This window comes from Centruroides vittatus, unplaced genomic scaffold, assembly GCF_030686945.1.
Source record: "Centruroides vittatus isolate TY-2023 unplaced genomic scaffold, ASM3068694v2 scaffold_1015, whole genome shotgun sequence".
Classification (NCBI taxonomy): domain Eukaryota; kingdom Metazoa; phylum Arthropoda; class Arachnida; order Scorpiones; family Buthidae; genus Centruroides; species Centruroides vittatus.
The window spans coordinates 2,925,320-2,942,374 of NW_027122666.1; the positions used below are offsets into that span (position 1 = coordinate 2,925,320).

The 17,055-nt window shown below is 26.5% G+C and overlaps 1 protein-coding gene across 1 annotated transcript in view; it reads left to right on the top strand.

The window, feature by feature from the left end:
• Positions 1-17,055, top strand: part of LOC136986362 (uro-adherence factor A-like) — a 179,893-nt gene that overhangs the window by 76,994 nt on the left and 85,844 nt on the right. The window contains exon 4 of the mRNA XM_067283882.1: positions 679-771. Coding sequence (XP_067139983.1) covers positions 679-771 — 93 coding nt within the window. The remainder of the gene's footprint in view (positions 1-678; positions 772-17,055) is intronic.

Genomic DNA, 17,055 nt, shown 5'->3' on the forward strand with positions numbered 1-17,055 from the left:
GCTATGTCATGCCAATACCTCATCATTATCAGGTCAGCGGTGGTTGATGCTTTTCTACGAATTTCAAGGTAATATTAATAAAAAAAGAACAAAAAAATTTAAAAATATACCCAATGCAATATGGAGAGGTAAGATTTGGAGTAGTGGACAATATTTTCGGAAATTTTTGGTTGCCTTTGATCAGTCGGGAGGTAGAATCTATGGTAGAGTATGAAATGGATATGATGAATTATTATAATGACAATTAACAGAATAATACTTTAAAAATACTATTTCATTATTTTATTAAATTGCCTACTTATTTTTTACGGTATTAACTAAAAAGTGTAAAAATCTTGGGGATCATTTTTTAACCGATCGCCATACTTTCCTGGCTGTTGTATGTAACAGGGGAAAAGTAAAAATAAAGATATACAAAACTTCTTTAAAATTCTTAAATTCTGTTCTATTTAAATAAATCATATAACTTAAAAATTCTATTTTTCATGAATTAAATTAATCTAAAGTAAATATTAACAATTGCATAATAAATTATCTATTTAAATTATGATAAAGTTAATTTAATAATTTTACTGATATTTATCGATGTAAAACTTTTGTAATAACAATATAAATAATGTTTTTTTTTTTTTTTACTTGTTTTTCTAATAATTTACTATTAATTCTGTTTATTTTCAGGCGTTCACTTAGATAGCTATCGGATATCTCTTTGGATTTATGTTAGCGAGAGCGACGAACTAGCTGTTTGGAAATTGCCATTAGTATCAGACTGTGAGTATCTGATAACGTACTCAAATTTATTTTATGTAGATGTATCTTAAATGTATCAAATTCATGTATATTTAAAGTTACTTTTATACTTATTTAGACAGAATTAGCAATATATAATGTATCTACTCTGCAGCAAATAGTAAAAAATGTTAACATTTTGTAATCATTTCTTATAAATAGAATTGATCCGAATTATAATTCATTTATCATCATCATCATCGTCGTCGTCATCGTCATCATCAGAATCATTTAAATGCATTGGTTAATAAAGACACCAAACTGCTACTCAATATTGATTTTTCTATAATCGAAAAATCTGCTATATTTTAATATAGCAATTTTGTTAAGGTATATATGACTATAGTTTTGATGAGATTTCCGAAATTTAATAAAACTTACCAACGTAGCTTAAGGAAACTCTTACAGATCAATAACTATACGCAAGAAAAATAAGATTTTTATTTTTTATTTTTAATAGATTTTACATCATCCTTAAAAATTAAAAAAATTTAGGATAATTTAAAAATAAATATTTAATTATCAAGTTATACATTTTTTAATTATTAAAAATAATTAAGAAACTTGAACTGTGGGCGCTAAGAAGGCCTTTTTTCTAGGCCCATCATGGATTTGGCTACGCCCACAGTGGGGTTGGCTGGTGGTGAGGGACAGAGCCATACATATTCGAGCATAGGGGTCGATCTGTATAAATTTTGGGGGGAGGGGCCAATGACAATTGGTAAGAAAAATTTCTCATTGTCTTTATGTACAGTACAGTACAGTATAATGCTTTTTTTTTTTTTTTTTTAACTCTTTCCGCCCTTTGGGCTCTTATAGCAAGTCCATTATAGTGAGGCGGCCGGGTGGTGAGGGACGGGGCCCGACATATCCGGACGGACCACCTCCCGAAAAATACCTGGGGATTTATCGACCCGTCCGGATTCGAACCCGGGTCCCCCAGAGGGACCCCAGCCGGATGGCCGAATGGTCAAGGCGGCAAGCCTTGACCGCTAGGCCATCCGATCGTCTGAATGGACGTACTGTACAAAATAAGGTGTATTTGGTGTGTACAGTACTCTTTTCTGTTTTTAATTTTTGTAGTATGCTATAAAATAAAAAAAACACTGGGAGGGGAACAATTTGCTGGTACAATTTGCTATTGGTTGACTGTCTTCCTCTATCCAGTATGGATCAACGCTCTTGTATCCTGGGCAGAACCATCGAAACATTTATATTTTTATTTTCAATTTTACTGCTTGAGACATTTATGCTTCAGTGAAGGAATAAATTAGAATATCATATAAACTAGAATTTTATTGAGAAAAAAAAATTAATAATATCTTTTCAGATTAAAATCAATTCGAATAAAAAAGATATTCTGAGAAGTAATGTATTTTATAAATAAAATGAAAATAAAAATGGCGATTTTTAGAAATATTTTTTCCCCATTTATAAGTATACTAAAGCTTATACTACAGTGTATATAGACTTCCACACCTAGGTAAATTTATATGTTTTTCAGATGTAAAGGTTAAACTAATATTAACCTAAAAATATCATTACAGTACTTTGTAAACACATTATAACGATCAGACTCGTTTTATTGTTAAATTTTAATGAGTTAATAATATAATAAAAACGTATCAAAAGATGTTTAATAATTTTTCATTCTTCAATAAATTAAAAAAAAAAAAACTCACTCAATATAAATACAGTATTTCATTGACGTCACAATAGAAAATAGGGCATTAGTAACTTGACGTCACTATGACGTCTGAACATGTGATTTTGCAATACACATAAAAAGTAATCTATTTCAATCAGTGGCCTATTACTTTAATGTAGGATATATGTTTAATAATAATAATTATATTCAAATATATAAGATTTTTTGATAATCAATTTAAATGATAATGTATATTCTTCATTATTTAATATATTTTTATTCTGATAAAACGTAATATTTATTCTGTCACAGCAATGATAATTATATATTGAAAAATTGTTTTCGAATTTTCTTTTCTGGTCGATAAATAATTTATTTTTTTAGAAAAGAAGAACGAAATTTTTATATACCAAATTTTTATTTAATTATAGACAAAAGAATTAATGCAAGTTTTCAAGATAAAATGTTAAATGCTGTCATTAATAAATCAATCCCTAGATACTTGTTTTATCGATAAGCTTAATGGCTGAATGATGTTTAATGATCTTGGTTGTAATAATCTTGAAAATTACTTTGAACTTAATTAATAAAATCATTTTTATGATTTATTTTTCTGTTTATGACAATGTAAGTTATTAGTCTGAATGTTATGAACTCTTACAATGTAAGAGGCTAGTAAAACTCTTATGTGAACATCATGATTTCTTTTCATTACTTGGTATATTTAACCTAAAATTTAATAACACAAAAGATGCAGTTTTGCATATCTACTAGCCATTTTAAAATATTTTAAAACTTGTAATAAGTTCAACAAGTAAGTAGGTTAGTTGATATGGTTTAATAATAAAAGTTTGGTCACTTTGATTTGTTAATAAGAGATTTAAACTTTATTGGTATCTCAAGAAGTTCCTCATCTTCAATTGATCACCACACACTGATTCAACTACTGTAATCCAAATAAAGCATTTGATTAGTTTCTCATCTTAGACTATTATGATGTGAATTATTTTTAACATAGCATACTTGAAAAATTCCTAGTTTTGATATAATGCATATATAGTATCAATATATAAATGATAACCAAATATTTTTTTAAAATGTATATCATCTTTTATATATATATTTTTTTCATTTTCAATAATATACTGTGATTTATATTCAATAGCTCTATTTCATTTTACTATCTACTGAAAGTTTTTAATATAAGTTTTTTACATAACCCTAGGTGTGTTATACTTGAAGTTTTCATTTTCTTAATATAATAGAATCTTGAACTTTTTAGGTTGCAGTTGGCTTTATATAATTATTTTATAAAAGATTATAAACATGTTTACAAAAATTTAATATAATATTTATTAATATAATATATATTATATTAAATTTTTGTAAACATGTTTATAAACTTTTAGTAACATAAAATATATACATACCAATTTTTTAATCTGAACAAGTAACAATTGCATGGTAAATAGGAAATCTATATATTTTTTAAATAACAGATTATCTCTAATAAATGAATTCAATTGTTAATATGAGCTGTATGCACTGTGTAGATTGAATCAATTTGGAACATGAATATCTCAAAAAGATCCAGTTTTTTGCAAGTACATTGAAAAATAGTTAGGTAGATATCAGCTTAGAAGTTTAAAATTAGGCATTATAATTTAAAAACTTATTTTATTAAACAAGCATATGCATCATATGATTAAGAAAACAACAACTATAAATAATGCATAGTTTAGAACTGAGGAGTTTAAGTAAACTTTTATAAAATTATATGACTATGAGTGATAATGATTTAGCTATTATCTTTTTAATAGTTTGTCATTATTTTAATGATTATTATATTATATCATAACATATTCTCAGTTTTTTTAAGTAAATAAGAAATGATACACTATTAAATGGTAAAAGAAATCGTAATCACAAAAACCTTTCACACGCTGTTTCTAGCAAACAAATTAGTGAGCACAAACGTTTTCGGTGTGCAGAGATTGGTAAAAGAAATATAATTTTTAATGATTTATAATTACAAAAGTATAAATTATATTAAAAATATTTTTACAGACATTAGCACAAAGATACTGTATACATATACTGTTCAAGCACAAGCACATGTACTGTACAGTACATATAGCATCACACAATATTTATCATTTTTTCATAATTCTTTCATGTGTTGGCTTTCAATAATAGGCTATTAATGAGATTAATTACCGACTTTTGTTTTTCTATTAAAACATATTCAAAATATTTAAAATAGTATTCCCTTTGAAAAAGTTTAAAATTTCAAAGATAAATTTTGTTTTTTTGCCAGAATCTTCAAACTGTAATTTATTTCATTTTCTAATAATTTAAAAGCTTTAAGTGATTTCCTTATTTAATAAAGAAGCATTTGATTATTATGTAATTAAATGCTTAAAAATTTTATACATGCCTTTTTATTTTATTTTATAGATCTTAATATAAATTTCTTATCTTTTATAAATTATAAATATGTTTTTATTTATAATGTTTACTTATCCATGATAAATATAGGGAAATATTGATTTCATAAAATAAAATTTGAGTTTTCAGTTTTCTGAAAACTAAAAGAAAATAATTGTAATATTATGGTGCTTATACAAAGATTGTATACTCCAGATGTAACGGGAATAATCCTAATACAATAAAGTTTATTTGGAATAAAATTTGAGGGCGACTTTTAAGGATTATTATTATTAGGTGGTAGTCTCTTTAATCCGAATAACGGTAGACTGTCTTACAGCTAAACAGGCTTAAAAACTCTTTTATTGGTTTTTTAACATATGCATTTCGGACCAGTTTTATGAGTCCTTATCCCTCATCAGTGCTTTTCAGTTCTTCGTATACTCCTTATTAACTATACAGTGCTCACTGGGTTCTGTTTTCATATTCGTTTTTACAATATTGTTAAATTCCTATTTACCCGTGTACCTACAGTAGTGTAGTTTTTCCCGGATGTATTCCAAACATTTTCCAACAAATTTTGGTTCTATAAATACACCTCTAAGACTATTCGAAAAGCATTACGCTTTTTACAATTCTAGAACGTTTTAGCTGTAAGACGGTCTACCGTTATTCGGATTAAAGAGACTACCACCTAATAAACATAAATACAGCTACTAAAAAAATTTTAATAAAAGTATAAAGTTCAAATATTACAAAATATCAAGTTCAATATTTATAAACAATAAAATGCTTATAATAATAATACACGATGCTTTTAGCCCACAACTATAAATTAGATAGAGTTAGATAACCTAATAAATAGGATTTAACAATTTGGAGGGCTTATCACACCAATTAATAGTGGAATTAATTATTATTAATAGTTGAACCATCTACCAGAATTTGGAAAATGTGAGAGAAAATAAGACATTTACTGGTCCCAAATAATATATATCACATTGTCATTGTATTGAAAAATTTTATGCTTAATAGTTTTAGTTCTTTAGTATATGGATTACATTAAAAATTGTAAATACAGTGCACTGTATATATTAGATATTCCTTTGTATTGGTTAACTATTATTGTTATGATTATTATGTTGGTGCCATGTGTTTGTAAGCTGATGAGGGGTCCTTGTACCCAAAATGCATCCTTACCTAAATTTGAAATGTGATTATTAAAGACTAACTTTTTTGTAAAAGATCTGGTCCTTCTTTCTGTCAGCCTTGGTGTGATAAATAGGATTTAACAATTTGGAGGGCTTATTAGGTTATCTAACTATCTAATAAAATGCTTATTAATACTATTTACAAAATTACAATTATTCAACAATTAATCTGATTAGGAAAAAAACCTGTGAGAAAAAAGAAAAAAACCCTTAATCATCTTAATCAGCACCAATTCAAATCAATTGCTTACAATTACAATTCCACATCAATGCACTAATCAGCAGGAATAAGGTCTAGTTTGCTGTATTTTTCCTTTCTGGACTGTTTACATGGAGGTGTCATGGATATTAGTATAGTATGTCTTTACACGAGAAAAATCTAATTCCTATGGTGGTCTATGTCTTCACATTATTATTATTATTTTTTGTTTTGTTTAATTTCTTCAATTTTGCAAAATTTTATATGAAAAATACAAAAAAGTTTGGATTGAAATAATACAAAGTCAAAAAAGCTTGTTGTATATCTTTCTTTATCTTCTACAGGTGTTTGATATGGAGATTTTAGCTCATAAAGCTTGTTCTATCAGTTTGACAGTGGTCTTTTATATGCTATTAATTTGCATATTAAACATGCTTACAAACAAATAAAATGTTTCCTAATTAATGTTCTACTAGTATCTCGTTACAAAATATAATACAATATTATTTAATATTTTAGTCATTTTTAACCCTAAATTAGGGGAAGTAATTCCATTAATTTAATTATGCAAATGAAGTAATAGCTGGGAAATATTGAGAGTAGTCTAACAACTGAACTCACAAACTCTAAATGAAACAAAATGGAAAATGTAAGCATAACTATAAATACAAATCTCTTGCAACCTCACAATTTTGTATTCAATAATGAATTGGAGATGAATTAAAATAAAAGTACTTCTTTAATTTCTGGAATCCCTAGTAAAAAAGATTAGCAACAAGTTGCATAACTTACCTGGGAACAACATTTAAAATTGCATGTAGTGCCATCTGTTATGATATTTAATTAATTATATAAAAAGCGATCTTCTAGCATGGAATTATATAAAAAGTTTTTTAATAATAAAATGTTAAAAAACTTAATATTCAGAGTTTCATAAAAATTTGAAAATGCTAATAATGAATAAAATCTTCATTAAGTCCAGTTTCATGAGATTCTCTCTATCTCCCCATCCTTGTGATCTTTAACCATCAAAATTTAATAGCATCAGTCCCCTAACACACAAACTTCCTTGAAAAATTTCAGAAATTTTTGACAAAAAGCACAGGAGTTATTAAGCTTCAAAGGGGATGAACAAAATTGTGCCCCTAAACACACTAACATTCAAACATACAGAAAAACTCCCAAATTTTGTTTTTTCCTCATTTCTTGATGTTTCTAGGTCCCAAATCCAAAAATGTAAAAATCTTGGGAGAAGTTTTTTTTTTGACCAATTACCATACTTTCTCTCTGTTATGTACTTGTATAACAGCCAGAAAAGTAAAATATCATTTTACCATTTTAAAGTGATATCAGCTGATATTACTTCTAAAGTAGTTTTTGGACAGCTTCAAATTACAAATGATATGCAAAGATATCTTTTTATTAATTGATGAAAAGATGGTATTAATTAATATCATCTGAATTATTTTATTATTTAATTTGATTTATTATCAGTTGGTATCATACATTCAAAATTTAAAAAGCAAAAACATTTTGACCATTGAATAATTTGTGTAAGAGAACTATTTAATAATTCTCTTATAATTTACAAAGTGAATAATTACGGATGACTTGTTATTTGTAATCACTTCCTGGCACTTGACATCAATTCATATCATTTAATTTCATTTATTGGGGATGCAATAAAGATTTTATATGATTTATATTAATTGAAATAGTTATTCTGTTAAATTCCATTTGATAATGTGATTTTTAAGTAAAATCTATTAATGTTTTGCTTGAATTAACTTTCAGAATAGTATATGAATTTTTAGTGCAACATTTTTTTCCTTTTTTTCCATTAGAAAATGTTTTGAGACAAAAAGTTTTGAAAAACATTTTTATTTTTAAATACCTTCACTCCTATAAACCTGCAGCAATTTAATTTTGATGGTAAACATTTAAGTCAAATATTGCAATAATTCTAAATATAATCATGATATTCATCAGTAAAATTTGTAGTAACAACATAAATAGGTAATAAAGACTCACTGAATTTATTAATTTCTATGTATAGTTTTATAGTTTTTAAATGAGAATAATTACAAGCATGCATAACTTTTCATAAGAATTTAATAATTTATGAAAATGAAAAATATGGTTTACTGTATACAGGGTGGGCCAGCGAAAACGAAACGGCAGAGTGTTCGTGTTCGTCCAAGCAAAGCGCTCGGACAGGTCGATTTTTTGCTCGAGGGGACATCTTTTGCAATAAAGTTTTTGCGATTCTGAATACAACAGACGACAAAAAATTTTAAAAACTCATTTATTTTGTTTTAACTAAACAAACATTTATTTCGAAAACAATGTTTGTTTAGTTAATATTCAGAATCGCAAAAACTTTATTGCAAAAAATGTCCCCTCGAGAGTAAAATCGACCTGTCCGAGCGCTTTGCTTGGACGAACACGAACACTCTGCCGTTTCGTTTTCGCTGGCCCACCCTGTATATCAATAGTTTCATAGAAATAAAACTTTTGTTTGGATGGATACTGGTATTGATTTGAAAGTGAAAAATATACTAACATTTACGTATAAAATCAATAATCAGTTAGGTACACCATCAATAATCTAAGATACAATATTTCTTTATAAATAGTTGTAGAAATATATTACTCCTTTTTTCTGATCATAAAGTTCTCAAAAAATATAAATTGTATTATAAATTGTTTTTTAAATTAAATGTGATTTTTAGTCAACCTTAAATTATTGTTAAAGATTAAACTTTAATGCTAGTTTCAAGCATTACGGTTTAATCTTTATCAATAATTTTACATATTAGTTATTAAATTATTTCATTAAATAATTTAATATTCAATAAGTAATCCTGTATAATTCAGCAATCATTAAAGTTTAATATTAATAATAACTGGTTTGATATTCTGTTATATATAGACAGAATTAAAGTCAAGATATGGAATTAAAGTTGTATGAAATTTGATTATATAATAATTTTAAATTTTTAGTAATATTTCAATTTATTAAGTGTCACAAGTTTTGAATGGATGTTTTATGAAATACAGTGAATTCTCAATTCTCTGATGTTTTTTCTAAATTACTTTAACATATCACAAATTATAATTTTATTTTTATTTTTACATACATACATATATATATACAGGGTGGGCCAGCGAAAACGAAACGGCAGAGTGTTCGTGTTCGTCCAAGCAAAGCGCTCGGACAGGTCGATTTTACTCTCGAGGGGACATTTTTTGCAATAAAGTTTTTGCGATTCTGAATATTAACTAAACAAACATTTTTTTCGAAATAAATGTTTGTTTAGTTAATACAAAATAAATGAGTTTTTAAAATTTTTTGTCGTCTGTTGTATTCAGAATCGCAAAAACTTTATTGCAAAAGATGTCCCCTCGAGCAAAAAATCGACCTGTCCGAGCGCTTTGCTTGGACGAACACGAACACTCTGCCGTTTCGTTTTCGCTGGCCCACCCTGTATATATACATACATACATACAGTGGAACCTCGCTTAATGAGCATAATTCGTTCCAGAGTCTTACTCGTAATGCGAAACACTCGTTAAGCAAAACAATTTTTCCCATAGAAATTAATGTTAAAATACCGAAAAAATGCTCAAATGTTTTATGTATAATGTTTATTCAAAAAAAATTGTACAATAAACACTGTTAGGGAGAGTAAATCATCATCATTTTTTCTTCTAGCATGGAATAAACCATCCTGGAATGAGAATTCAATTTACAGAAACAAAAAAAAAAAAATTACAGCTAATATGTTTGATAAACACTACAAATGATATGCGAAATTCTTGTGTTATGTAAATGCTATAATTAAATATTAGAAATGAATTAATTTGACTAGAGGTAGGCAGTTATGTTTCCATCTTGTATTAAATTTAATAATTATAAATAGTTAATTTTTAATTCAGATATTTCTAAACTTTAATTTGGAATCGATCATTAAATTTAATGACTCAAGAATTTGGCATATTGTTTGGCGTGTTTATTATATAATGGGCTATGGTTGTTGATGTTTATATGTAATATGTGTGAACACAAGTTTGGAAAAATATGTGATCACAAGTGACACTAAGATGCTAGCGGAACAAGTGCTAAACACAGACTGATGGAGCATGCCGCATGCGCACAATTTGGGACTTTCCCTCCCCTCATCACTTGTTATGCGAAACATTGCTCGTTAAGCGAGGCAAATTTTCACAATTTGTTTTGCTCATTATGCGAAATATTTGTTGTGCGAGGTGCTCATTAAGCGAGGTTTCACTGTATATATATAATATATGAACTGTAAGAAAAAATAACTTCAAATAGAAAGATATAATTAATTTTTTAGAAAGCATTCATCTAAGAAAAACATATTTTTCTTTGTTTTTATTTTCCAATTCTATTATTGATTCTTACTTACAATATTTTCAATTACGTATAAAATATGAAAAAAATTTGACTTTTTCAATTAAATTTAAAAATTAAAATTTTCCATGTTATTCAAAATGTCTTTCTTTAGTTTTTAAAATTTGATATCTTTAAAATGGTTGAATGATGTTGTCTATAATTAACAATATTATTTTAAAAATAATAATGTTATATTATAATAAATAATAATATATGTTTTGTTATTTCACATGTTTATTGCATGTTTCTAAAGTGTGATGATAAATTTATAAAGAAAAATTTGTTAGAATAGAAAAGTAGATAGGTATTTGATATTAAAGTGGAAATATAAGGGAATAGACTATAAATAAGAAAATATATTTCCATTTCAAAATATCTATCTACTGTAGCAAATTTTTCTTTATAAATTTATCATCACACTTAAAAAAAAATTCATATTTTAATTTTCAATAATAAATATTTTAAAACATTATTTCAAATTATGATTTGTGAAATAACAAAACAAATATGATTATTTATTATGGTCAATTACTTTATATTTGGCATAAGAGAATAGATTTATAATTTATGTGTTTATTTCCAATCAAATAAAAAGTTTATTTGTGAGGAGTAGACTTAACAACACCAATAAGATGTTTCAAGTATTATCTCCAGACCAATGCAGTCTTGAGTGGCTCATGGGAAAAGCAAATCTATTCCTCTCAAGTAAGCTTTTCATTTAATCACTCTGCTGTATATGGTATTGTGGAAATTATTATTTGGCAATTGTAAATATTACTGAATTTCATAAATTTAATAAGCATCAGAACATGCAAATATTATAAATTAATTTTGAAATTTAGATACTTAATTATTATTCTATAAATATTCAATATTTGGTAAAATTTGGTAGTTATTAAAATTTATTCTAATATAATTATTATTAGGGACATCATCAACTGGGTTACTGCTAAATGGGTGCTGGACATCTGGGTGACGAAATAAGAGATGAATAGACAAAATATAAATTTTTTGTTTTCTTTATAAAAATCACCAATTTTTTTTTATTGATCTACTACACAATAAATTTAAATAATATTTATTACAACAGTTTTGTAATTTACAAACATATTTATACAGATTACATACTTGTAAAAATAAATAAATAAATACAGTAAATAGAAAAGTCTCAAAGAACTGCTGATATCTATTCTCAAAATTAAAAAATTATGTAATTGTTGTCTTTGTTTTTACATAAATTAAAAATACATTACAATCTACATTAAATATAATAATATAAATTAAAAGAAGAAAATGTAAAAAGTTCTTTGAAAGAATTAAGAAATTTGTTTTCGAAGAACTGCTTTTTTTTTTAATGTGCTTTAACCATTCTGACAAAATAATTAATGGTGTTACAGTAAGTTATTCAAAAACATTTCCCTTTCTGATGTTGGAAATAACTCATACAGTACTTCATAAGTCTTAACCATATTTATATTTATGTATATTTTACCAATATTTACAAAAAATAAATAAATAAATAATATCTGCCAAATTGTATTTTTGCTAAGTGTGCAAAAATTTTTAAGTTTCTGTCACCCAGTTGACTGTTGCCCAGTTGTTGTGAACCCTTATTATTACATATAATAATAATTAATAGGAAAATACAAATAAATAACATTTTAGTCATATATAATTTTTCTAGAAATTTTTAAAAATAAAACTATATAATGTATATTGCATATTAAATTTCCTATTAGAATTTGAAAATAGTTATGTAGTCTATATTTTAATATATTTGCACATAGATACTTATCTAAATGTAATTTTTTTTATAATTAAGAGAGTTTAAATGTATTATGCTACTCTAAATAATTACTGAATTATGTTTAAAGTGATTCTATTCATACAAAAATCATTTATGAGATTTGTCAATCAACTGTTAATTAGAATTTCTGATGATAAAATTACTGTAACTGAATTTATTATCTGCATCCAATTCAAATCATTGTTTTCGTTTCAAAGAAAAAACTTTTTAGAATTCTCAAGCATTTTATGATTTCTAAAAAGATTTTATCTAAGAAAGGCAGTTTAAATTGGCTTTACATCTTAGCAGCTTCCTTAGCATGTGTCTTATTACCTGCTATGAATAAATCAGTCATAAAAATGCAGGCCACTGAAACATTTTTTTAAAGTTTGCTAGTAGTTTAATACAAATTTAAACAAATTCTTCTTAAGTTAAATCTTTTTTGTTTAATAAAAAGTAGCTTAGAAATATGTCTCTATTGTCAGTTTCATTTTTCCTATTTTGTTTTTTTCCATTTTATTATCAAAGAGGCAGAGCTGGTCTCTGATTTCATGACAAAAAGAAAAGTAATGAAAGACAGAAATTTATAACTGACAATTGAGACACAACTTTTATTTAATAAAAAATTGCTGACTTTAAAAACAAATTTGTTTCAGCATACTTAATAGTTAATGTGGCTTTAATTACCAGTACATTTTGGAGTATTCATTGAGTTTTTCACTATTATATTAGTACTTGTAGTTATGAACAAAGAAATTTAAAATTTATTTATATAATATAAAATTGTTTAAATTTTCAGCAACTTTGTTGATGTAGAAATAATTTATCAGGATATGTAAACAATTGTTAATTAGATTTTCTTCATTAATTTCTGATCAACAAAATTTGCTGTTTTGAACTCATTTTATTTTTAATAAATAAAACTAAAAACTTTGTTTTATTGGAGTTCATTAACTTAAATATCAGATATCCAAATTCTTTGGGGGTAACCTCTCTTCTGAAGATGATTTTGATTACTCAAAAGTATTTGAGAAAATGATCCTTAAGTTAGTGAGCTCTAAGAAATCAGAGCTTTGAGTTTATATCATTTTTTTTTAAATTATACATATAAATGGCTCCAAAAAGTGCATCTTTATTAAGACACAAAAACATTTTTAAAAGTAAATTTATCACAAGCTTGAAATTTCATGTAGAATAAAAACAAAATTAAGTTATTTTGAAGAGCATATCAAACACTTCTGTTAAAAATATACTTATTTTTGTGACTCTGTATCAAAACATATTAAACTTGTTTATTCTGTAATATATTTGTTTCTTATTGGTTATTTTATTTACAGGTTTGTTTCTAAAGAGAAAGTAGTTATTTTTATTATTGAGAACAAACTAAAGCTTTAATTTGAAGACAGTTTGTGAATAATTTTATAAATCAAAATGCTAACTGGAATTGATAAACTAAAATAAAACAACACCTTTCACTGTTCCAGCACAATATTTAATCGTTTAAGAACATTTTTGACTGACTTGATCAGTCTTCCTCAGTTATTCGTACAAATGAAAAAGAACTAAGAATTCGAATTTACGAAATATAAAAACACAAAAATCCAACTGCAGTTGCATGCTTTAACAGTAATATGCCTTGCGCATCATGCAAATGTACAATGAATATAAAGGTAAAAAATAAAACAAATTAATAAACAATTCAAAATAGGTAACAAAATAAAAATAAAATAAAGAACAGTGTTGTCAGTGAAGAAGCATCCGCTTGCTTTACGTTATTCAAAAAAGGATTTCAAATATTGTGCTGGAACAGTGAAAAGTGTTGTTTTATTTTATAATTTTATAAAATATACAATGAAAAATTTTCTTTATGCAAATATAAGGAAACAATTGAATTGTAATTATTATAAACTAGTTTTAAATTGTTGAAATAGTTAGCATTTTATATATAACATTATTAAATTCTGAAAAGAATTCTGTTTCTTCCACATAACATTAAAAAAATTTAGCAGAAAAAAAAATTGAAATGCTTTCAATATAAAGTCAGAAGTTTTAATAAAGATTTCATGTTTTTGGAAGATATTAGTTCTATCTCTAAATCACAAACAAATTAAATGAGCAATTATTTAGTATGATATCATCACAATGCCAGGCTGCAATTTTTAATTTATTTAATTTAAAATATATGCTCTCCACCTCAAATTAGTAATGTCTTGCCCCTGTAAATCATACTTTTCTTTTAACAATAGAGTCATGCTGATCATCTATCTAACACATTTCAGAAGAAAATTTTTTAATTGAAATAACACTACTTCTGGTGCAAACCAAGATTTCCATATCTGGTCTTGTCTTTCATCTATCTAACTCCATTCTTGAGATTAAGGAAAGACAGACAGACAGCGACAGTGAGAATATATAGATCTACAATTTTTTCAAATTGCAGCCCAAAAACAAAAGAACAAGTTCAAGGAACAACATTCCTAGATTAAAAGAAGTAAAAGTATTCTTTCGTCTCTTTTAACTTTGCTTTTGATCTAAAATGAAACTGGTAATTGCAAAAATGGCTGAAATAAGCTAGTATAAGTAAGGCAGCAGTGTACCAACTAATGAGGGGTACTGAAATAATTTTTTATTAAAATTTCTGACTTCATATTTTAAGCATTTCAATTCCTTTAATACTAAATACAGTGGACTCCGCATAAGTCAACACCCCAAGGGGAAGTGGAAATGTGATGAGTTATCCAATGTGACGACTAAAGCAAAGTTGGAAAAAAAACCACAAAACTACAATTAATAAAATACAGTAGTATAGGCTTACAATATATTGTGTCCTTCATTTACAATTACTCTATAGATGAAAAACTGGAAAATTCGTTTAGTGTTGTTTGTTTTGAGCACTTAACCATCTCGATTTTCTTTTTCAACAATCGCGAACGTCTTTTAAAACATCATCTTCGCAATTGTCAATTGTTGGCAAGTAACGTCTAATTCCTCAAGTAACGATTCTTAATTCCTCTGGCATGAGAAAATGCAAAATTGGATTCTGGTGTGGCATTGATGTAGATTGTATAATTATATTTTTTTTCTTTATCTGTTATTATTTTATACATAAAAATACATAAAATGTTAAGGCATTTTTATTAATATGTATATATATATATATATATATACATATTACCTGGATACCAGGGAAACCTAAATGGGTTACCAGGATTACCTGTATATATATATATATACAGGTAACCCCCGTATAACACGGGAGTTACATTCCAAAAAATTGCCGTGTTATGCGAATCTGTATTATACAAAACAAAGAACTAGTGCGAAAAGGGGGGTTAGGTTCCAAGAATTAAAAAGAATGTTGTTAAATCCTTTAAATCAGATTTATTATTCACAAGTCGAAAGGCAAATACAAAATTACAAATAAAAATAACAATATACTGAATATTATACTGCAAAAATATAAAATAATTTATATTGTTAATTTAAATACTTGCTTGGGGCGCCCCTAGTGGCCATTTTTGCATGCATTGATAGAATCCGGTTTTTCAGCTTTATATAGTAGATGTTTTTCATGGGTAAAAAATGCTTATTTATATTTTACCAGAGGATTATTAATCCTATATGATGATCTCAGCATGAGTATCATCAACTAGTAACAGTTTTTATTACATTTCATGTTGTACGAGGGTTTTATTTAATTCCCGAACCATGTTAGAATGAACCCGTGCTATAAAAGCACCGTGTTATACGGAGGATGTTCCTAATTCTTAAACCGTGTTAGAGCGAATCCGTGGTATAGAAGTACTGTGTTATATATATATATATATATACACATATTATATTTATTATATTATATACATATATACATATTAATATATTATTATATTATTAAATATATTAATTATATATTAATAAATAAATTGACTCCCCCTCCTGAAAAAAAAAAAATGAGTTTGCACCACACGTGCGGAGTGAATTCATTTTTTCAGGAGGGGGTGACGACTTATCGGAGTGTGGGACAGCAAAAGTATGTCGACTTATCCAGTGGTGACGAGTTAAATGGTGTCAAGTAAACCGGAGTTTTTTTAACATTAATGGCTACGTAAGTCGGCCAGGACCACAGAAACTGACTACTTAACTGATGGTGTCGAGTTATCCAGGTGTCGACTTATGCGGACTCGACTGTATCTATGGTCAAACTGATCTGTTATTTATAAATCATTAGAATAATGTTCAAATAAGTATTAAAACAGAAGTTTATTTGCAAAATATATTCTTAACATATCTTTGACTTATCTTAAATTAATTTTATGCCTTTTGAAAAGTTATTGATGATATGTTTCTCCATCCAGATTAATATTGGGAGACAATCAGAGATCTCTTTTTGTTCCCAATATTAATCTGAAGCGAAGCTGTTTCTCCTAAAGCTGAATAAGATCCTTTTTGATAACCCTTTCGGGAACCTTTTACCGGTGTTAGACGCAAAACGAAAAAATTTCTGTTAACGTTTTCGAACTTGGTAGTTCTTCTTCAGACGGTAAAAAACGAGGAACGCAGATCGAATAAAGGAACGAG